The 24,635-nt window shown below is 44.9% G+C and overlaps 1 protein-coding gene across 1 annotated transcript in view; it reads right to left on the bottom strand.

The window, feature by feature from the left end:
- tmem67 (transmembrane protein 67) overlaps positions 1-24,484 on the bottom strand; it is a 287,301-nt gene extending 262,817 nt beyond the window's left edge. Inside the window, exons 1-3 of the mRNA XM_041189291.1 lie at positions 24,295-24,484; positions 7,520-7,611; positions 4,408-4,504 (exon numbers count right to left, since the gene is read on the bottom strand). Coding sequence (XP_041045225.1) covers positions 4,408-4,504; positions 7,520-7,611; positions 24,295-24,484 — 379 coding nt within the window. The remainder of the gene's footprint in view (positions 1-4,407; positions 4,505-7,519; positions 7,612-24,294) is intronic.
- Between the last annotated feature and the right edge of the window lie 151 nt (positions 24,485-24,635).

The raw sequence follows: 24,635 nt of genomic DNA, 5'->3' as shown, positions 1-24,635 counted from the left end.
GACTGCCCTTGATATCAAGGTAACAATTGACCGAGTGTGGCATCAAGGAGCCCTAGCAAAACTGAAGTCAATAGGAATCAGGAGGAAAATTCTCCACTGGTTGGAGTAATACCTAGCGCAAAGGAAGGTGGTTGTGGCTGTTAGAAATCAATCATCTCAGTTCCAGGACATCTTGCAGGAGTTCCTCAAGGTAGCGTCTTAGGCCCAACCATCTTCAGCTGCTTCATCAATGACCTTCCTCCCATCATAAGGTCAGAAGTGGGAATGTTTGCTGATGATTGCACAATGTTCAGCACCATTCAGGACTCCTCAGATACAGAAGCAGTCCATGTCTAAATGCAGAAAGGCCTGGACAATATCCAGGCTTGGGTTGATGTTACAATCCCAGCTGAGGTTACCCCTGGACAAGCCTTATCCCAGAGTGGAATCCAGTTTGAAAGATCCTAATTTTTATCTTTTATTGTTTAGATACATGGAGGGTAGCTACTGATCAGAGGCACAGGGGTCAGCTGATGAGCTTTTAACAAAAGAATAAAACATTTATTCAAGAAGAAAAGATGGGACAGAATTTTTCCCTTGGTGGATGGTTGCATGTCCAACCCGCTCATACGTAAAATGACATGCGTTGAGGTTGGGCAAGCACCCCGACATCAACGCGCAGTCGCGCAATTTTTCAGCCGGTGGGAATCGGCAGCGCGTCTGCTGACAATTAAAAGGCCTGTTAAGGCTATTAACAAGGTAATTGAAACAAATATTTCACTGCCCGTTAAACTTTATGTTTGGTGGACAGGCAAAAAGGCCAAGCGACCTTTGCACTTTTTTGGAAGCCTCATCCACGGGCAGGATGAGATTTTCAACATAAAATAAAAATGAAATAAAATTTTTAAATTTCATTTATAAAATATCCCTATTCATGTGACAGAGCACGTAAGTGGGGACATGTTTTATAACATTTTTAAAATATTTAGTATTTTTTTGATACATTTTCATCTCCCTATGTGGTTCTGTGCCTCAGGGAGATTTTGAAGCGTGCATGCACAATGTTTGTGCTTGCCCTGCTCGCCCTCCTTCCCCCACCACCCTCCACACCTTCCCCCTACCCCCCCACCCACCCCTCTCAGGCAGTGCTGATTGTTGCTGCTCGCATTTCCTTAACTGGCCGCCAGTGTGAAATCATGGCCCAGCCCCGATCATGGATGGTGGTAGGCTTCCCGCTACCCCCACCCGACAAGGGCAAAATTCTGCCCATGAACTATATTACAATACTCCTTCACCCACAACTATATCTTTACAAATATATACAGATTTGTGAAGATAACACAAGTAACAAAAACTATCTCATACCCTAATGTACACAGCAAGCACACAGCCATGTAAATCTATGGCACCCTGTGGTCAGACACACCACACTCTGAAATCAAGTGACAGATGCCACATCGACCAGATGCTAGGGAGTTCTCCTCAACTTCCCCCAGACATTGTCACACTGTGAACCAACTAGTCTCACTGAATTCCGTTCTTCACACCAGTGTTTCCAATTTCCACTCTCCAAGACCTCGCCTTGGAATCTTCTCCCAAACCGATGCTTTTTCTCAGACTCCTTCCGCAAGGGTCACCTCCAGAGTTTCAAACTCTCCTTTTGATGTTTCTCTTCCCTGGGTCACCACATGCATTCAAGCTGTCTTCTACACATTCTGTCTCTCGGACCCAGCTCTCAACAGTACACCACTGCTTCACATGCCCATAGTAAAGAGTTACAGACCTTCAGTTGTCTCTTTGGATTATCTTGCCTTATGCAAGCTGTTCCCGCTTTAAATTTGCTTTCTGCAGCTTTTGTGTCTTTAAATATAAAGCAAGGAGCCTTTCTCTCTGCCCCTCACTCTTAACTTCACTTAACAGGACCTTTTTCAGGTTCCTTGCCTTCCTTTGACTAGAACGTCTTCTTTGGACTTTCCCCTCTTCTACTCCTTTGGATTTTTGGGGTTTTTCTTTACTTTGGGACTGGCTATCTGTCCCCTTAGCTCCAGTCTCTCCTGTCAGCAACTTTCAAAATCAACTGCACTCAAACAACTTGCAAAATAACCTCGATTTCTCTTCTTCTGCGTGTGTCTGTGGGAGGGACCTGCCTCTCTAGGCCCCTGTTGCTAGGCAACAGTACAGTACTTCTACCTTTGTATGTTTACCTTCCCTTCACTGGAGTCGTAAAGCTCCTCATTAGAAATGCAAGCACCTTTTTAAAGTGAAACTAAAATTGAAACTAAAACTACATTTGACCTCTCTTTACATGCAGGTACGGAAATACAGATTAAACTTAAACCTTAGAGCTAAACCTCATTCTTAACACCCACAAATACCAATACAACTTACTTAAACTATCTCTATTTCCCAACAGCCGACAAGTAGCAAGTAACATTTGCGCCACACAGGTGCCAGGCAATGACAATCTCCAACGAGAGAGAATCTAACCATTGCCCCTTGACATCCAATGGCATTATCATAACTGAATCCCCCATTATCAACATCCTGGGAGTTACCATTGACCAGAATCTGAACTGGACCAGCCATATAAGTACAAGAGGAGGTCAGAGGCTGGGAATTCTGCAGTGAGTAACTCACCTCCTGACTCACCAAAGCCTGTCCACCATCTACATGACACAAAGTCAGGAATGTGATGGAATACTCTCCACTTGCCTATGTGAGTGCAGGTCAAATAACACTCAAGAAGCTCAACACCATCCAGGGCAAAGCAGCCCGCTTGATTGGTACCCCATCCACCATCTTAAACATTCACTCCCTCCAACACCAACACACAGTGGCAGCAATATGTATCATCTATAAGATGCACTGCAGCAACTCACCAAGGATTCTTCAACAGACCTTTCAAACACGCAACCTCTGCCACCTAGAAGGACAAGAGCAGTAGATGCATGAGAACACCACCACTTGCAAGTTACCCTCCAAGTCACACACCATCCTGACTTGGAAATATGGGTGGCATCTTACCTATGTCAGGTAGGCTGGCAGGAGCGGGTGGGGTCGGGCACAGAGCTAATCACCGCCTGTGATCGGCTGGATGCTCCTTTTTACGTGACTCACGGCCAGTAGCACTCAGTGCTACCTGTGCGGGCGGGGGGAGGAGGGAGAGTTGGGGGCCTGCGCTCTTTCACGCACGTGCGCAAAAGAGCGCAGCAATCTTCCTGAGGCACAGAACTGCCTCAGGGAGGTTAGGTTTGATAGTAAAGCTTTTTAATAAAGAAGGAAAAAAATTATTTAAAAATGTCCCATCATATGACAGTGTCACATGAGCTGGGACATTTTGTGAGTTGTGCAAAATGTAATTAATTATTTTGTAAAACCTTCAAGAAAACTCATCCTGCCCGTGGATGAGGTTTACTGAAAAACACAAAGGCTTGAGCTCTTCGCCTGCCCACCAACCTTAATGACGGGCAGCACTGCTAACAAGTTTAATCGTTTTTTTAATAGCCTTAATAGGCCGTTGACATTCGGCGGGTGCACAGCCGCCTCTGGTGCGTGCCTGCCTAGCAAAATATCTAAATGACGCGCGATGATGTCAGTACACACATCATTTTGCGTGTCGGTCCCGCTCCCGCATGCCGATGGCAATATTCTGGCCTATATCACCGTTCCACCTTATTGCTGGATCAAAATCCTGGAACTCTGTTCCTAACAGCACTTTGGATATTCCTACAACAGATGGACTGCAGTGTTCAAGAAGGCCACCACCTTCTCAGGGGCAATTAGGGATGGATAATAAATGCTGGCTTGGCCAGCAACACCCACATCCCATGAATGAATGAAAAAAAATACAGGGTAGGGACCTCTCCTGCCCCATCGAATGCACCCTACTGCCCAAACTCACCTTCAGGGTGGTGCAAGGTGGCGGGGGGGGGGGGGTGGTATGCTATAGGGAGAGCCATTAAATTCTGCCCATATACTGGTTGAACACTAAGATTTTGGCATTTGTGGGTTCACAGTGTCTAAGAGCTCTAGGTGAAATCATTTTGAGCGGTTACAAAGAAAATGTGTTTGAAACAACAGCAGAAAAGCTGCCCAAAATACAGTACTAACTGGGAGCCCCACTCATATCTAAATGACGATTTGTGTGGGGTATAAAGAGTCCACAGTTGTGCAGAAGATATTTTTGTTTGAAGACAAGATTGGTGCTTCACATTCCTCCAAGTCTCATCTATGTGATGAATAGCTGCTGGTGCCAACATTGGGATTTTAGAGCTACTGGAGTTTGATTTCATGACAATTAGCTCAATGTTCTGCAAATTGTTTTTTATAAAGAAAAAAAGATAAATCATGTTTTAGTTCATAATATTAGCACGTATTACCTTGTAGGAAAAAACATCTTGATTCACAGCACCACTGTGCAGTACATACCCAGAATGTAACCCGTTGGACACTGACATTTTCCCTGATTATCTATATTGGCACCAGGAGGACATCTAATACAGCTCCATCCATCTTGGGTGACCACCTTGAAAACAAAGAGTTATAATAAAATATGTTTTAAAGATTATACAGCAATATTTGGAAAATATGAACAAGCAGTGATAATGCATTTTTGCAATCTAACGATTAGGTCATATGCTCTTAAGATTCTTCCTGAAACCTTTCTGCATTGCCACCTCTCCTTTCCTTTTGCCTGTAGGGGGCAAAAATGCACTCTGCAACAGCCATTTTTGTGGGTGCTATGAGGCCTATTCAGCTATCAAAAATGCCTCTGACTCATAGACGTCTACAGCACAGAAGGAGGCCATTCAGCTCATCGTGTCCGCACCGGTCAACAAAGATCTGACTACACTAATCCCATTTCCCAGCGCTTGGAGGCTATGGCAATGCAAGTGGATATCTAAATACTTCTTAAATGTTATGAGAGTTTCTGACTCAACCACCTTTCAGGCAGTGAGTTCCAGGCTCCCAAAGGGTGAAAATATTTCTCCTCAACTCCTCTCTTAGCCTTCTACCTCTTACCTTAAATCTATGCCCTCTGGTTATTGACCCCTCTATGAGTGGAAAAAATGCCTTCCTATCCACCCTATAATCTTATACACCTCTATCAGGTCCCCTCTCAACCTTCATTGCTCCCAAGGAAAACAACCCCAGCCTATTTAATCTTTCCTCATAGCTCAGACCCTCCAGCCCAGCAGCATCCTGGTAAATCTCCTCTGCACCTTCTCCAGAGCAATCACATCCTTCCCATAATGTGGTGACCAGAACTGCATGCAGTACTCCCGTTGTGGCCTAACCAGTGTTTTATATAGTTCCAGCATAACCACCCTACTCTTGTGTTCAATGCCACAGCTAATAAAGGCAAGTATCACATATGCCTTCTTAACCACCTCATCTACCTGCCCTGATACCTTCTGTGCATATGCACACCAAGGTCCCTCTGATCTTCAGTACTTTCCAGGGTCCTACCATTCACAGTGTAACTAACCCCTTGCCTTGTTAGCCCTCCCCAAGTGCATTACCTCACATTTTTCCAGGTAGAATTCCATTTGCCACTGCTTTGCCCACCTGACCAGTCCATTGATATCCTCCTGCAGTTTATGGTTATCCTCCTCATTATTTACCACCCTACCAATTTTTGTGTCTTCCGAGAAACTTCTTGATCATACCCCCTACATTTAAGTCCAAATCATTTATGTACACCACAAACAGCAAGGGCCCCAGAACCGAGCCCTGTGGAACCCCACTGGAAACAGACTTCCAGTCACAGAAACATCCCTCTACCATCACTCTCTGCTTCCTGCCTCTCAGCTAATTTTGGGTACAACATGCCACTTTGCCTTGGATCCCATGTGCTCTTATTTTCTTGACCAGTCTGCCATGAGGGACCTTATCAAAAGCCTTGCTAAAATCCATGTAGACCATATCAAATGCATTACCCTTGTCAACATTCGATCAAATTTGTCAAACACAGCCTTCCTTTAACAAATCTATGCTGACTATCCCTGATTAATCCATGTCTCTCCAAGTGCAGGTATATTCTGTCCCTCAGAATTGTCTCTTGTAACTTCCCCACCACTGAGATCAGACTGACTGGCCTGTAAATTCCTGGTCTATCCCTTCCTCCCTCTTTTAATAACGGGACAATGTTAGCAGTCCTGCAGTCCTCTGGCACCTCACCTGTGGCCAGAGAGGATTTGAAAATTACTGCCAGGGCCCCTGAAATCTCTTCCCTTGCCTCCCTCAACAGCCTGGGATACATCTCATTCCGGCCTGCGGATTTATCCACTTTTAAAGCCGCTAAACCTGCTAGTACCTCCTCTCTCTCTATGTTAATTTCCCCTAATATTTCAGTCCTCCACCTTGATGTCTATATCTCGTCGTCCTTTTCCATGGTGAAGACCGACACAAAGTATTCATTGAGGACTGCACCGACGTCTTCTGGGTCCACACACAGGTTACCTCTATGGTCCCTACTTGGTCCTACTCTTTCTCTAGTTATTCTCTTGCTCTTTATATATTTCAAAAACACATTTGGGTTTTCCTTTATTCTAACCACCAATGGTTTTCTCATGCACTCTCTCAGTTTTCCTAATTTCCTTTTTAAGTTCCCCTCTGCACTTTTTATACTACTCTAAGGACTCTGCCGTATTGAGCCCTCGGTATTTGCCACAAGCTTCTCTCTTTTTTTTATAATAGGATAATAATCTCTTCAATAGGAAATGTGGCCAGATGCCATATTTATAAAGGGGTTGTATGTGCACACCTGACGATTGTCAGCATCATAAAGAGCGGACAAATCATAATGTCATGCTGATTTGACTCCAGCACTGTCATTTTGAAGCTCCATGTTCAAGCCTTCACCCGCTCTTAAAGTCACACATTTCAAAATGCATTAATCAGCATGAAAGACCTTTGCCATTTAAAGGGGTTATGAACTCCTTACAGATTAATTGCAGAGGCCTCCTTCTCCACTACCATAGATGCCGGTCTTCAGACAATTCAATTCACTCCACATGATATAAAGCAACAGCTGAAGATGCTGGATACAGCTAAGGCTATAGGCCTGACAACATTCCAGATATAGTAGTGAAGAGTTGTGCTCCAAAACTAGCTACCCCCTTGATAATGTGATTCCAGTGCAGCTCCAACACTGGCAACTACTTGACAATGTGGAAAATTGCCCAAACATATCCTGTCAGAACAAGGAGGACAAACCCAACCTGGCCAATTAGCCCCCATCAGTCAACTCTCGATCATCAGTAAAATGATGGAAGGTGTTACTGACAGTGCCATCAAGCAGCACTTACTCAGCAATAACTCTTCACCGTTGCTCAGTTTGGATTCTGCCACTCAGCTTCAGATCTCATTATGACCTTGGTCCAAACATGGACTAAACAGCTGAATTCAAGAGGTGAGACTAACTGCATTTGACATCAAGGCAGCATTTGACAGAGTGTGACATCAAGAAGCCCTAGCAAAATTGAAAATGAGTACAATGTATCATTGTTCAGATAAAGTACTAAAGCAATTCACTTACTGAATATATAGCAGGACATTTTTTACATTTAATGGAAGGACCACCAGTGTTAGAAATTAATTTGTAACCAGGCAGACACAAACATGATGTACCTGAAAGAAGAAAATATATGATTTTGAGTCAAATCAAAATCCACTTACAAGTCAAACTTTTGTGGCATTGTTTATGGTTGTCAAGATCCAGTTTGCTCTTCAGGTGAAGATGAGTTAGAGGATAGTGGATACCTGAAGTACGATGCCCAATGATATTTCAGTCCCCATTTTAAAGTTACATATTCTCTCTGTTTTTGTAACATTTTAATTTTATATTATCATTTATTGAAAAACTTTGGGCAATTTGGGAGCTGAGAAGTAGAGTTGGTTGAAACGTAGGTCAGAATTTTCGGCTCAGTGCGTGGAGGCACTGTCAATGGTGGAAGAGTGTAATTACAGTGTGACAACATTGCTTAGATAGTTTCTAATTTTGAATGTGGAAATAGAAATGTATCATTGAAATATAAGAATTAGGAGTGAGTTACTTTAAAATAGGAACTGAATTACAACTGCAAGCCTGATCCTGCCTTATTGTCCACTTTGCCTAAACACCACCATCATCTTGACACCCTCCCACCTCCCTGTGCAATGCAACAGGAACTCAAGTAGAAAAATAAAATAATAATCTATGCCTGAGCATGGCTGAAGTGTACATATTTATATACAAGTATATTCAAAATGTATACAAATTAATTACATACTAAGTAATAGTATGCAAAATCTCTCCGTTGCCACATCTTTTTGTCAACATTTTCCATCTTCACATTGGCAACGAAAACTACCCATATAAAGTTGTCATGCTAGTAGTAGCACTGTTGCACCTCAGATTTGGGACCCCAACCCCTTGGCCTGTATCATACAGAAACTTCTATGGGGAGAATTTTCCCCTCACTGGGGGATTGTGTGGGGGTGGGCACGGACCCGACTGGTGCCATGCTGCCGTTTTACATGGGTGGGTCAATTAAGGCCCACCCAGTGTGACGTGTGGCTGGAATTGCTGAGCGCTCCCTGTGCAGGCGGAAGTGGGGGTTCCCTGAGTCAGGGCCTACGCTCTTTCGCGCATGCGCATGGAAGAGTGCAAAAATCTCCGACCCTACAACCCTTCTTCAAAGTTTGACATTTTATGCACCCCACTGTCCATTCACCCCACTATTTGAGGCAGAGCAGAGGTGTTGGAGAGGGTGCAGAGGAGGTTTACCAGGATGCTGCTTGGTCTGGAGGTTATTAGCTATGAGGAGAGGTTGGAGAAACTCGGATTGTTCTCACTAGAGCGACGGAGATTGAGGAGCGACTTGATAGAAGTTTACAAAATTATGATTGGCATGGACAGAGTTCTCCTCACTGTAGATCTTAATCTTTCTCCACTTTTAAAAAACTTCTCAAAGCCCATTTCGCCAATGAGGCTTTTGGCAGAGCAATTTTCATGGTTATTATTAAGGTGCTAGTCAAATTTCACAATTTGTCACGGTGGGATCTGAATTTGTGACTTCTGGGTAGCTAGCCTACTACCATCACCAATAGTTGATTCTAGGAAATGCATTCCTTACACTTAAAGTCTAGAAAAGTAATCTGTTACAATCTTTAGATAAAGTAAACTTTGAAACAGCTCCCTTAAGTAACGTAACTTTCTTCTAACATCACAGCATTTACAGTAGACTAGTTCAGGGTACTTACAGTAGACTAGTTCAGGGTACAGAACTTTAGTGATTCTTACTGGACTAATCATGTGGAGATGTAAGTTCAAATTCACGTTACCAGGTAAATCCGGAATAAAAAGCTAGTCACTTGGTAGTACAGAACTTCAGTATTGCTGAAAAAAAGGCATCTTCTGAAGCTTTTCATTTTGCACTCATCAGGACAATTTGCAAATGTAAAGGAAACAACAATATATACTGCATGAGAAGAGATTGATCAGCAAGTAAACTCTGACTGGTGGAGGCATTGCCATGAAGAGTAAACCGGTTAACTGATAACTGACAGTTAACTGCCAAGCTTTATCTAATTCAAACCAAGCAGTTTAACCATGATTGGTCAAGGCATTGACCTGGAATAAACCAGGGAATTACTGTTGCCTATTTTGTTTAGTTGAACAGAGCACAATGTGTGTACATGTTCCTTTTGTCTGCAAAGGACTGAACCCTGGTATACAAAGAACAAAGAAAAGTACAGCACAGGAACAGGCCCTTCGACCCTCCAAGCCTGCGCCGATCATATTGCCCGTCAACTAAAACATTTTGCACTTCTGGTGTCCTTATCCCTCTATTCCCATCCTATTCATGTATTTGTCAAGCTGCCTCTTAAACACCGCTATCGTACCTGCTTCCATCACCTCCTCTGGCAGCGAATTCCAGACACTCACTACCATCCGTGTAAAAAACTTGCCCCACACATCTCCTCTTTAGTTTTCTCCTCTCACCTTAAATCTATGCCCCTTAGTAATTGACTCTTCCACCCTGGGAAAAAGCTTCTGACTATGTACTCTGTCCATGCCGCTCATAATTTTGTAAACTTCTATCAAGTTGCTCCTCAATCTCCGTCGCTCTGGTGAGAACAATCCGAGTTTCTCCAACCTCTCCTCATAGCTAATAACCTCCAGACCAGGCAGCATCCTGATAAACATCCTCTGCACCCTCTCTAACACCTCCATATCCTTCTGGTAATGTGGCGACCAGAATTGCACGCAATATTCCAAGTGCAGCCTAACCAAGGTTCTATAAAGCTGCAGCATGACTTCCCAGCTTTTATTCTCAATGCCCCTGCCAATGAAGGCAAGCATGCCATATGCCTTCCTGACTACCTTATCCACCTGCGTTGCCACTTTCAGTGACCTGTGGACCTGTACTCTCAGATCCCTCTGCCTGTCAATGCACTTAAGGGTTCTGCCATTTACTGTATAATTCCTGCCTGTATTAGACCTTGCAAAATGCATTAACTCGCATTTGTCTAGATTAAACTCCATCTGCCATTTCTCCGCCCAAGTCTCCAACCGATCTATATCCCGTTGTATCCTTTGACAATCCTCTTCACTATCTGCAACTCCTCCAATTTTAGTGTCGTCTGCAAACTTACTAATTAGCCCAGTTACGTTTTCCTCCAAATCATTTATGTATACTACAAACTGCAAAGGTCCCAGCACTGATCCCTGTGGAACTCCATAGTCACAGCTCTCCATTCAGAAAAGCAACCTTCCATTGCTACCCTCTGTCTTCTATGACCAAGCCAATTCTGTATCCAACTTGCCAGCTCATCTCTGATCCCGTGAGACTTTACCTTCTGTACCAGTCTGCCATGAGGGACCTTGTCAAAGGCCTTACTGAAATCCATGTAGATAACATCCACTGCCCTTCCATTGTCGATCATCTTTGTCAATTCCTCGAAAAACTCGATCAAGTTAGTGAGACATGACCTCCCCTTCACAAAACCATGCTGCCTCTTACTAATACGCCCATTTGCTTCCAAATGGTAGCAAATCCTGTCATGAAGAATCTTCTCCAATAATTTCCCTACCACTGACATAAGGATCACCAGCCTGTAATTTCCTGGATTAACCCTGCTACCCTTCTTAAACAATGGAACAACATTGGCCATTCGCCAGTCCTCTGAGACCTCACCCGTAGCCAGTGAAGATACAAAGATTTCTGTCAAAGCCCCAGCAATCTCCTCCCTTGCCTCCCTCAGTACTCTGGGATAGATCCCATCTGGCCCTGGGGACTTATCCACCTTAATATTCTTCAAGATGCCTAACACCTCTTTTTTGATCTCAACATGATCCAGGCTATCTACACACTCTTCCCTAGACAAATCGACCGCTAAGTCATTCTATTTGGTGAATACTGATGAGAAGTATTCATTTAGTATCTCTCCCATTTCTTCTGGCTCCACACACAGATTCCCACCTGTGTCCCTGAACGTATGAACATACGTAGCTTCTAGCACATGTAAGTAAGACACATCACAAGCCTGACCAATCTTAAATTGGTTGTCAGTGTAATTCTTAGCACACTCAGGATTGTCGAGCAAATGTTGCCCAACCGTGGAATCACATCTAATGTTAGATACTACATTTTGAGTTTTGCAAGCAAGTGCTGGTTGGGTACAGTCAGTACTTTGCCTGCTGCAAACAGCCAAAGGGACGTGCTTTTTTTAAATTTAATTGACGGGATATAAGCATCACTGGCTAGGCCAGCATTTATTGCTCATCCCTAACTGCCCTTGAGAAGATGGTGGTGAGCTGCCTCCTTGAACCACTGCTATCCCTGTGGTGTAGGTACACCCACAGTGCTGTTAGGGGGGGCAGTTCCAGGATTTTGACCCTGCGACAGTGAAGGAACAGTGATGTATTTCCAAAACCAAAACAGAATTACCTGGAAAAACTCAGCAGGTCTGGCAGCATTGGCGGAGAAGAAAAGAGTTGACGTTTCGAGTCCTCATGACCCTTCGACAGAACTTGAGTTCGAGTCCAAGAAAGAGTTGAAATATAAGCTGGTTTAAGGTGTGTGTGTGGGGGGCGGAGAGATAGAGAGAGAGGTGGAGGGGGGGGGGGTCTCTGTTGTCTTGCTCACCTTCCTTGCTTTCCATTTCCCTCCTAGTGTTTGCCCTACAACCACACCGCCCCCCCCGCCTCCACCTCTCTCTCTCTCTATCTCTCCGCCCCCCACACACACACCTTAAACCAGCTTATATTTCAACTCTTTCTTGGACTCGAACTCAAGTTCTGTCGAAGGGTCATGAGGACTTGAAACGTTAACTCTTTTCTTCTCCGTCGATGCTGCCAGACCTGCTGAGTTTTTCCAGGTAATTCTGTTTTTGTTTTGGATTTCCAGCATCCGCAGTTTTTTTGTTTTTATCTATGTATTTCCAAGTCAGGATACTGAGAGGCTTGGAGGGGAACTTTCAGGTGGTGGTGTTCCCATGTGTCTGCTGCCCCTGTCCTTCTAGATGGTGGCGGTCATGGGTTTGCAAAGTGCTGTCTAAGGAGCCTTGGTGAGTTTCTGCAATGCATCTTGTAGATGGTACACATGGCTGCCACTGTGCATCTGTGGCAGAGGGAGTGAATGTTCGTGGGAGAAGTGTCAATCAAGCGGGCTGATTGGTCCTGGATGATGTCAAGTTTCTTGAGTGTTGTTTGAGTTGCACTCATTCTGGCAAGTGGAGAGTATTCCATCACACTCCTGACTTGTGCCTTATAGATGGTGGACAGGCTTTGGGGAGTCAGGTGAGTTACTCGCCACAGGGTTCCTGGCCTCTGAACTGCTCTTGTATCTACAGTAATTATATGATTAATCCAGTTCAGTTTCTGGTAAATGGTAACTCCCAGGATGCTGATAGTGGGGGTTCAGCTATGGTAATGCCATTGAATATCAAGGGGCAATGGTTAGATTCTCTGTTGTTGGAGATAGTGTGAATGTTACTTGCCACTTGTTAGCTCAAGCCTGGATGAAATGGCGAGTTTCACCTGTTGCTCAAATTTTTGAGATATCTTACCCTTCTAGGGTAATCTGAGGTAGACTAGATACTTTTCAGGACTGCAAGTGGTGGCCTTATGCCCATTCATGAGTTTGCACGATATACAGTGAGCAATGATCTGATCAAGGTGGCCATTATCTTGTAAGATGGCTTTGATGCGCCCCACTTCAGCATCAAACTTGCACAGTGAGCAAATGGCTCAGGCCCTATTTACGAGATTGCCGATAAGGCCAATGTTATAGCAAGTAGAACTGTAGGGATCCCAATGCGTATATTGACCAGTGAAGGTAGGCTTGTGGTAGATGTAGTAGAGAACCCATTGGCAGAGTTCTCAACTAACACATCAAGAAAAGGGAGCTCATTTGACTGCTCCATTTCAAAGGTGAATTTGAGCACAGGATGCAACATGTTAAAGTGTGTAAGGAAAGTCATGCATGCAGCTACGGATCCAAAACAGAAAATGCATTGTCTACTCATCGGATATATGCAAGGGGTAGGAAGTTAGGTGTCATTCCATCAAAGATGTATTTCTCATGGAACCCAATGAAGATGTTTGCGACAGCTAGGCCTAGAGGGGTTCCCAGTACAATTTTTCAGCAATACTCAAGTTAGCATTAGTAATGATAACCATGAACATACAAGATTGTCATTATAAACCTAACCAGTTCACTGAAGTCTTTTAGGGAAGGAAACCTGAAATTTTTATCCTTTTTGATCTATGTGTGACTCCTGACCAACAGCAATGTGAGTGACTCTTAATTACCTATGAAATGGCCTAGCAAGTCAATTAGTTGTGTCAAAACCACTATGAAAAACTGTAATCCATAGTGCGCAGCAGTTCCAGAAGAGGGCTCAGGCCACTTTCTCAAGGACAAATAGGAGTGGGCAATAATTGTGGGCATTTTTGCCCACATTCTATAAAATAAAGTATTAAAAAAATGGGTGGCAGACATTATTCTGCAGCCATTATTATTAGTTATCCCAGCCAGTCTTTCTCAATGTGCTCAAATAATCTACACATTGGTTTCTCTCTCATCACAATAGAATTTATCCAGTCTGTAGGCTCTGTGATTCTGATAATCTCTTCCATCATTTGGAGCTCTCTTTTGTGTTTTTTATTAATTCTATCGGTACTTTAGATGTGGGGTGAATCACTGGTTTCATTGCTTGGTCAATACTGAATGTGATATTCAAATTCTTCAAAGCATCCAGCTGTCTCATCAAAACACCCTGGATACATTTGTACCAGGTCTTCCTTGCTTCTGATCAGAGGGTGCTTTTCAATGGGTGTACTACCTTTAACCCTCTATGTTGCCTCTTTCATCTCATGGTTTACTGAGATAAGCTGCAGCTCTTTGCAACTGCTCAAACCCAAGATAACAGAATCATCTGTTTCAGTGATATAGATCATATGGTTAACATTTTTTTTGTTTTTCCCTCTGATTTTGGTTGTCCCTAGTTGTCGAATCTCAGTTCCCCCAATTACCATTAGCATGGCGTTGCTCAGTTTCAGGGCATCTTTCGTTGGATAACCATTTTCTTTCAAATTTTCAGAAAGGGTCTTCTGGTATAGTTTGAGCGATATGATGTTACTCTGTGCTCCGGTATCAAGATTCAGATTTATGATTCTGGGCTTATTTTTCATCCTCTTCTTGATCTGAATGGTTCTGTGAATTTCTTTTCTCTGGGAAATGTTGCATCCAACCGTTTCATGCAGTTTCATAGTTCCTATGCCTATTGTGTCCTCAAAATTGTCGTCATTTAAAGGGTGTGGATGTTTTGATTCCTTTTATTTCACATTCACCCTATTGCTTACTCTGCTAACTCATTCTTCTCATCTTCTCTGATGAATTATTCTTCTCATACAACTCATCTTCTGTCATGATGATGGGAAATTGTGACTGAGTGCTATCAACTGATAATTTCATCAGCAAACCAAAAACATACTTAACTGTTTACAGACAAGAAAGCACTGACTAGAGATGGCTCCCACAAGTCACCTGCTGTCTGGAAATGTAAGTTGACCATTAAGTTACAATATGGATTGCACTGCTGACATGATTACTCTTGGAATGTCACACCTTGGGGTGTCAAGGCCCACTTCAAAAAAGAACAATGGGGAACGGCTAGCCAGCCAGGATATACAACCAACAGACACTCAAATGCCCTGTGGAGGATGAATGAACCTATCTCCTATTGGTTTCTACTGTCTTGAAATGCGTCAAAAGTTTCTGAGCTGGAACATCAAAATGTGATTACTTCTTCTAAAACAATGAAGCCAGCAGACATAGTAATCAAATTCCTTTGGGTTATACATCTACAGCAGAGCCTTAAGAACTGGCTTTGCTAAGCAGAAACAAGGGAATCTGGAGAAGCTGCTAATGGAGCAGTAATGAATCTCTCTCTTAAGTTAAGTAAAGCTCTATCTCTACAGTCTAAAAGTCCAGCACAAGAGATAGTGACTGTGCATCGGAAAGAGCCTCAGGAGAAATTAACTGATTTCTGGAAGGTGAATTACGGTGTTTTAAAAAGGAATTCTCTAGCAAATGCAGTTACATGGACTTCAATTCAACTCCAGAATTTTAAAGGAACCAGCTAACTTAAAATAGCTGCAACATTCAACAATCTACACCTCAAGGACAAGCAAAGGACTTAACTGTATATTCTTTTAACTTTTTATTTGGACTCTAACTCTCCTTACTTCTGATATCTGCGTGTGTGTGCATGTAAAGTTGCGTCTTTTTTTTTCCCTCAGGTTTAGGAACTAACAAACTTGTTCTTTTACTCAAGAAAACTTTGTGATTGGCTCCTTATTGTTCACTACATAGATAGTAAAATATACAATTGGGATTTTGAAAAGACACCATGTGAAAAGAAATTTAAAAACCTTTGTTGTGAACAACTGAGGAAGCTGAATAGAGGGTAGCCAGTTCACTCCTCCTCACCTGGTCACAACACATCTTCTTTCTTTGTTCAATACTTATTTTCCCAGTGATTTGGTGTTCCACAAACTCTGCAGTTTGATCCATATGCAGGACATTTTCTTCTGTCTGCGAACTCAAGTGATTGTCCACAGCTCTTGTACATCTTTCTCTCTGTCTGGTGTGCATTATTTTGTTGCTGTTTCACTGCATCAACCCTGCTGTCTTTCTCTTAACTGAAAGCTGGCTGCTTGGGTAGTCGGCACCTTCATCTATCTACTTGTGGCCTCATTTGCTCGGGCAGTGTCTACAGCCTGTGATATTGTGAGCTTATCCTTTCCAATTAAATCTTTTTGTACTTCTGGTTGCACAGAATCCCAAATAGGCAGATTCAGCAGCCTTTAATCTGTATCCTTAAATATACATTCTCTGGCTGCATTTTTCAGTTTTGTATGAAATTATCAACAGGCTCATCGGATTCCTGCCTCAGGCCTTGAAATTCATATTGGTAGATCTGATGATTTGGCTTTAACTGGAGATGTGTGCTGAATTTTTCAAAAATTTTGTCTGGGTTTCCGCCGTTATCTTCAGTCAATTTCCAGCTATTAAACAAATTTGACCCTTTCTCTCCAGCCCACAAAATGACGTGCCTTTTATAAAGTTGCTGCATGTCAATCTGACCTTGGGTTTAAAATTCTCAAATACCTCTACATCATCAGCAGCATTCCAATCCATCATGCCCTGGAGCTGTGGGTTTATTTGGTTTTCACACAATTCACTGTTTTTCTCTCTGGCGTTAATTCGGATTGATTTTTCAATCTAATTCAGCATTAAATTTATTTAAAATATTTGTGTTTTTACTAACAGACAACTGCTGCCACCATGTCATGTCTTCTGGTTCCCATAAGTTAGAAATAATCATACTTTACACTCAAAATGCTGGAGCTTCAACAAGTGCATTTCTTACAGTTTTCAATGTAGCTAGAAGACTGATAGCAACGATAGCTCCGCATTTGACTCCAGTACACCAGTAAAATGTGGCACCCAGCATATCTCTCTGCCTCTTCAGGTACCATGCCCTAAAAGGGCTTTGACGACCATGGGCCTCTTTGTTAATCTTGCTGTAGAGGTGTGGATCATCTTCCTTAGTAATACATTCATCAAGTTTACAAAGCTCTTCAAAAAGATCAGTCTTTGTCTACCTCAATCTCTTTTACCATTGATCATTCCTATCAGCATCAGACTTTCTAAATCTTATTACGTGCCCAAGAAATTTCAATTCTTTTTCTGACCTTGGGCAGCAGAGTTCATTTGGTCTGAGATTTTACTAGCACCTCTTCATTGATAGCATGACTTATCCACGATATCTTCATTATTTGCCTTAAAACCACAACTCTGCAGCCTCATTTCTTCTCTGCATTGCTTCATTAATCATCCAACACTCACTTCCATATGTCAAAATTAGTGAGATGTAGCATTCCAGGATTCTCAGCTTTGTTTTCATGGCTAATTTTGAGTTGATTATATTCTTTTCATTTCAAGCCTATCAATCTCAAATTTAAGATTAACAGTTGATTGAGCATCAATTGTCACTTGTGGAAGAGTTCCAAACTTATACCACCCTTTGTTTGTTTCCTAATTTCACTTCTGAAAGGTCTGGTTCTGATTTTTACATATGTCTGTTAGGCTCCTCAACCAGAAGAAATAGATTTTTCTCTACCTACGCTATGAGTAAGGGGCACACAAGAAGACAGGAGACAATGCTTGAGCCATAGACAGAGTGTACAGTTAAGAATTTGGTGCACAGGGAAGAAGAGGTGCTCCATCTGATACCTTTTTTAAAGCAGTCTCCAGCAAAAGGTGGTGGTGTAGTGGTATTATCACTGGACTAATAGCCCAGAGATCTATGGTAATGGTCTGAGGACTCAGGTTCAAATCTCATCACAGCAATGAAATTTGAATTTAGTAAAAATCTGGAATTAAAAATCTCATGATAATGCTGAAACAATTATTGTAAAAACCCAGCTTGGTTTTTGTGCTTTGCCTCTTTAGGGAAGGAAATCTGCTGTCCTTACCTGGTCTGGCCAATGTGTGACTGCAGAACCACAGCAACGTGGTTGACTCTTAAATGCCCTCTGAACAAGGGCAATAAACGCTGGTCTAGTCAGCGATAGCCACATCCCATGAATGAATAAAAAAAAAATTTATTTCCTTGTCTCTAAGCCAGGAAAGCTTAGATCCAGGTTCTATTATATTAGAAAGACAGAAAAACATAAATGTTTTACCCTTAAGTATCTAACTTACAATTACAAGAAGAGCTGACTGGTGACTAAGTCTATTTTACTTTCCAATCTCCAGTTTATAGTAAATAGTTAAAAAGTAAGCATATATAAGGTGTGCAGTGTGCTTGGCATGTTGCACTTTGAGGGGAACTCAGAGCTGAATACACAGTAACGTTGCTCAGTGCTTGCCCAGGTTGCTTGTTGGACTTCAGGGTTGAGGCGCGATGAAGGGGCAAGGGCTACCCTGCGGTTGAGGCGACTTGGGAGTGAGGGCAAGGGCAGACCAGGGGTTGAGGTGTGTTAGAGATGGCGGCAAGAGCTGCCCTGCAGTTGAAGGTAGTGCCCAAGCACATGCAGGGTGGGAGGGGACGGAAGCGGCCATGTATTAGGGAAACCTTGTATATAGTGACAATTCCTCTGCAGCTGAGACAGTTCAGACGCAGCCACATTGACATGCGTAGAATCGGGCCTCTAGCTTATCTGCCCACTCAAGCAATGCAGAAGCATGAAAGTGCCAGCAAGTGCTCCAGAGCTTTTCACCTCTTGGGCATAGACTGCAAACTTATGAGCATTTTAGTGGGCTTCAGAACAGTTGGACAACTGGGTACGTTGTACAATCTCCTTGCAAAGCTGGCCATGGAACAATCACTGGTGGAGGCGCTCACAGACCTTTGCAATGTCTTCATCCCAGTTTGTACCAGTCTCCCCCATGGTTCAACCTAACAATGCAGCCTTGCAGTGCAGGTTAGGAGAATGCCTGCACCTGCGCTGAGAGCACAGCACACAGTCCAATGGGTGGCCAGCACTCCCCAGGATGCATTAAGGGACCTAGAGACTTAACCAAGAGAGGTTCTAGGAACACATCTTTCTCTCTTTCATCCTGCAGAAGTACCATCTCAGGAGCATGGAGCCTAGTGAACTAGCTGTATGCCTCATGGCATACAGAGAATGGAGACGATGGCGAAGGGATCAACGGAGGTGCCTGCCAACATAAAGGGAGGAGGAGACCCTCAGGAAGAAGGGGCCAGAACGCCTGAAGAACTCTACGTTCAGCCCGTCCAGCCCCAGGGATTTGCCCCAAGAGAGACTGTCGAGGGCACCGGTCAGGTCCCTCAGACTTATAGGGGAGTCAAGCTTTCTGCGCCCTCTGGGCCGGCCTGCGGCAGGTCCTTCCACAAAACTCTGCGAGCATCCTCGCTGGACTCAGATGGCGACTTTCCGCCTTCAGGCCCTGCAGCAATACCTGTACATTGAACCCCCTCCGAGTTAGTGTGCCCTGGCGACGTATTTCGTCCGCCAGGTGCACGGCCTGAATTATGACGTGCAGCTCCTGTTTATAGACCTGAGGGGCCTTCGTGGCTCCTTGCAGGCATTGCCCATCTTTTACCAGGACCTGGTCAAAGTCTGGAACATGGTCGCCTCACGACGCAGCTCTCCCATCAGGAGTAGCGGCTATCGTCAGAGAGCCGCTGCTCAGGAATCCGCCCCTCCGTCCTTTTCAGTAGCTGGCAGAGAGGAGGGCTGTGGCTGCCAGGGTGACCAGGATTGGGGACGTGCTGAGTGGCGGAGGAATGAGCTGGATGTTTCCACAGAAGTTGGCACATCGCACGTCCGGCTCACGGCTGATGCCATTCAAGACCTCAGGACGGTTGTGCTTGGCCCCTCGGGTTTCGAGGTGGTGGAGGTGCACAGTGGTCTTCTGTCTGGGCGTTCCCCTGTTCGGACGGAATTCCACATTGGCCCCAAGCCCTGAACCCTCCCTCGGGAGCCGGTGCCCCGCAATATGAGCTGCCTCGGGGAAATGCCCTCCGTGTCATTTAGCACAGAACGGAGGAGTTTCCTGTACGGATTGCTGCTGCACACCCTTCACTTCCTTGCCCTCGCCTGCCACCCAGACACGCCCTGGAATGCCTTGTTGCCGTCCAGTGATGAAGGTACCCATTGGGAGGCCCTCTACAGAGGTGTCCTCCCGCTTTCCATCGGGGACCTGGGGTGGAGGGTGTTGCACACAGCAGTCCCCTATAATTGTAGGATGTGTCGGTTCATGGACTGCCAAGATACCTGCCCTTTTTGTGGTCGTGTGGAGTCCGTGGACCGTATCTGTGTTAATTGTTGTAGGCTGCACTCCCTTTTTAGTTATCTAAAAAACCTTTTATTATTGTTTTGTTTGCACTTCAGTCCCACGCTCCTGATCTATGGACACCCGGTCCGGAGGGAGGCCGGGAAGGATGAGGACCTCCTTGTGAACCTGCTCCTGGTCTTGGCCAAGTTAGCCATTAACGGGTCCAGGCAGTGGGCGATCAAGGGTGTTTTCCCCTCTTCTGCGGCTACGTTCGCGGCCAGGTGTCCCTGGAGAGGGAGCACATGGTGTCTGCTGGCACCGTCCAGGCATTCCATGCCCGGTGGGCACCACAGGGGCTGGGGTGCTTTATCGACCCTCTTAGTATCATTTTGATCTGATGTTTGTAAGTGTTCTTTAAACTTTGTCTTTGGCTTTACAGCTAACCTAACTTAGGGGCTGTGTTTACTTTATCCCTCATTTTGTTAATTTAGTTTAATTGTTTGACTTTGAAAGAGTTACATCTTCTTATCCTTTCTAACCCTGCTGCTATGTCTTGGTGCTCCCCGGACATCCACAGCGGAGGACTGCTACACCCTGTGTAATGACCTTGGGGGACGTCCTCTGGAGGGCTGAGACTTGGAGAGCCCTGGCCTACATTCGCAGACGGACTCCTCCCTCATGCCTTGCAATCTGAGGACTGCATCCCTTCCTGATGTTCCCGAGCTTGCCTTTGCAGCTCCAGCAACTGTGACATGACTGAGTCCAGAGGCTTATCATCTGTCTCAGCAAATTTCCGGCCACTAGCAATTCCAAGTACTGAACACCTGGGAAGTCCCTGCTGCTCCCTGCTGTGGATCAGGAAGTACAAGATACGTGTCTCTTCGCTGGTGCTCACATTGCTGTGCGGCAGTGGCAGCCTCTTCAGCCTATGGAGTCGAAACTATTGAGGTCACAGCGAGTCGGGATTCCGGAGCCAGACACTCCCGGAGTCACCTGGATGGATGGCCCCGGGAGGGTACAACTGCTGATCCTCCTCCCTATGGGTTCCCGACTGCCCCCAGCTGACTCCTTGAGGAGAAGGGGTAGCTGGAGTGAGATCAGGCTCCTCACACCTCTCTCGTGTACACACTGCTGGAGGCCAACTATGGCATCGGTTATTGAGTTCAGCCCGCGTAGTAGTGCAGGAGCGACATCCTGGACATCCTTGGCCGCGATCCAATCAGTGTTGACCTTGGTGCATTGGCATGCTGGCGCTTTCGCCTTAGCCTGAAGATGGATGGACTCCTCCCTCGTATCTTGCAATCTGAAGACAGCAGTGGACATCCTTTCCTGATGTTCCTGAGTTTGCCTTTGCAGCTCCAGCAACTGTGACATGAATGAGTCCAGAGGCTCATCATCCAACTCAGCAAAGTTCCGGCCTCTAAAATTCCAAGTGCCAGACACCTAGGAGCCCCTGCTGCAGATCAGGAAGTGTAAATGTGCTCACTAGATTGTGATCCTAAGGCTACTGTAAAGCTAGGTGCCACCAAGGTGTGTGTCTCTTCACTGGTGGATGGTGTGGGTGAGCGTTGTGATGGGTTCTCAGGGAGGGTTTCAGTTGATTCCTCTTCTGAGCTTCCCTTGGGGCTTGATTGGAGATCCTGGGTCATGGACTCTCTTGGCTATTTCCCTGAAGTGCCTGCAAAAGTAAGAAGTGATAATTAGTGCATGCCAGTGGCCTGTGAAACAGGACACATCACTCACAGCATGGCTGTCTGATGGATGTTGCACAGCTGGATCCTCACTTGGTACAGCACTGCCAACCATCAACAGAGAAACAGTCCAGATCCCCGCCGGCCAACTGGATGACTCTGTTTTCAAAGTACGTGAGGACCTTGATTTCAGGCATTCCTCCACCAGTCTGCGATCTCTTGTTGTGTGCCAGCTTGTCTTGTATGAACAGAGATGGAAAGAGTGTAAGCAGGAGGCCTGCCAGGCCAGATGATAAGTATGTCTGGCATGTGTGGATGGTGAGTGGCCCCATGGATGGGATGAAGACAATGAAGGTGTGTGTGAGTGCGAATGGTAATGTCCCTTGAACTGGCAGTGAGTGAGGGCCCTGTGGATGTGTGATGGGTTTATGAGTGTATGAGTTGAGTGATGAGAAGAGTGACTTACCCTGGTGGAACAGTAAAGATCATTCATCCTCTTGTGGCACTGGGTGGCTATCCTCTTTTGCAGGGCGTTGGCGCTGACCACCACTCCCACCGCCTCCCAAGCCAGATTGGTGATATTGCTGCCCATCGTGTGGCCAGAGCCGTGTAATGGATATCACAGTGGGCCTCCACTGTGTCTAAAAGGCGCTTGAAGGACGGGTCATTGAACCTGGGGGCTGCAGTCTTATTGTCTTTTGGGGCCACGTCTTCTGTGCAACAGTTCTGGACTGGAAGCACTGAGAGGTGTGTGTGCAGCTGCACTTTAAATATGGCGCCTGGCTTGATGAAGCGGTGAGGTGATGCCGTGGTGGGCAATTGAGAACCTGCCCGCCATGGAAACGGCATGTTTCCCAGGAATGCATAATTAATGCGGCGGGTTTGGGGTGATACAGCATGAGAAGCTGCCATTCCGGCCAGCGGGTAAAACGTCATTTTACCTGCTCACTACTGCACTTAGTGTAAATCTGGAACAATTCCCTCATTGTCGTTAAGGAGGAGTGTGAAATATTGGTTGTGATAAACATAAGGAGAGAGTAAGTATTAAGGGGATTAGCAGCCTTCAAAGTGGATAAATCACCAGGGCTGGATGAAATGTACCCCAGTCTGTTAAAAGAAGCTAGGAAGGAAATTGCAGATGGGGTGACCAATATTTTCCAATCCTGGATACACGTCAGGTATTGGAGGATTGGAGATCTGCTAACAACACTGTACCTTTATTTAAAAGGGGAGTGAGGGGTAGGCCGAATAATTACAGTCCAGTAGGGTTCCCTGCCTTTTGTACTATATATTAATATTTTGGACCTAAACGTAGGTGAAATGATTAAGAAGTTTGCAGGTGACACAAAAATTGGCCACACGTTCAACAGCGAGGAGGCTTGCTGTAGATTACAGGAAGATATCAATGGACTGGTCAGGTAGGCAAACAAGTGGCAAATAGAATTGAACGCAGAGAAGTGTAAGGTGATGCACTTGCAGAGGTCAAACAAGGCAAAGGACTACACATTAAATGGCAGGATACTGAGAGGAGTAGAGGAAGTGAGGGAGTGAATGTCCACAGATCCCTGGACAAGTTGACAAGGTATTAAGAAGGCATATGGAATTTTATTATCTATTACTCGAGGCATGGAACAAAAGAGGGGGGAGGTTATGCTGGAACTGTATAAATCATTAGTTAGGCCACAACTGCAGTTTTGGTCACCTCATTACAGAAAGGAATGAGAGAGGGTACACAGGAGATTTACGAAGACATTGCCAGGACTGGAAAATTGCAGCTACAAGGAAAGATTGGAAAGGCTGGGGTTTTTCTTCTTGAAATAGAAGAGGCGGAGGAGAGATTTGATTGAAATGTACAAAATTGTGAGGGGCCTGGATGGAGTGGATGGGAAGGGCCAATTTGCTTTAGCAGAGTGGTCACTGACTATAGGAGGCATAGATTTAAAGTGATTTGTGGAAAGATTTGAGAAGAGAAGAGGTTTTTTTTTCACCCAAAGGGTCGTGGGGGTCTGGAATTCACTGCCTGAAAGGTGATAGAGGCAGAAACTCTTCATATCATTGAGAAGGCGTCTGATTATGCACTTCAAGTGCAGTAACCGGCAGGGCTATGGACCAAGTGCTGGAAAGTGGGTTTAGGCTGGGTGGCTCGTTTTTCGATCGGCACAGACTATCTTAAGCTTTCTATCACCTGCTCCTATTAGTATATATTACAGATACAGAACATTATCTGGTAAAACAAACTGTAGCTCGGTTTACAGTGATTTCTGCACCTGGCGCTGAGCACCATCAGCTACCCCCTCACAAACTGACAACTTTTCACCCACCATCCCTGCTTGTCTGCTGGTTGGCCCCACAGGGCGTGCATATCATTCGGGAAATATCGAAATACTGTTTCTTTGTGCAGTTCTGCACGGTTTCGAAAGGCAAGGACTGGTCGATAGTCTGGCCCAGCGCCAGCGCCAGCGTCAGCAGCGCCAGCGGGCTCCAGAAGAACTGCAGCTTCCCGGTCGCCATGGCCGGAGCCAACCGCCCCCCTGCACTCCCACAACGCACCGGGGCAGCCGGCAGGTCCTGGCTGCTCCGCGCTTCACAGTAACTCCCATTTAGAGAAAAAAAAATAAAAATGCACCACAGATTCAAATACCGTGATAAAATATCAACTTCA

The sequence above is a fragment of the Carcharodon carcharias genome, chromosome 6 (genome assembly GCF_017639515.1).
Source record: "Carcharodon carcharias isolate sCarCar2 chromosome 6, sCarCar2.pri, whole genome shotgun sequence".
NCBI lineage: Eukaryota > Metazoa > Chordata > Chondrichthyes > Lamniformes > Lamnidae > Carcharodon > Carcharodon carcharias.
Note: the sequence above shows the minus strand (reverse complement) of the source record. Positions and strands in the feature narration are given on the sequence as shown.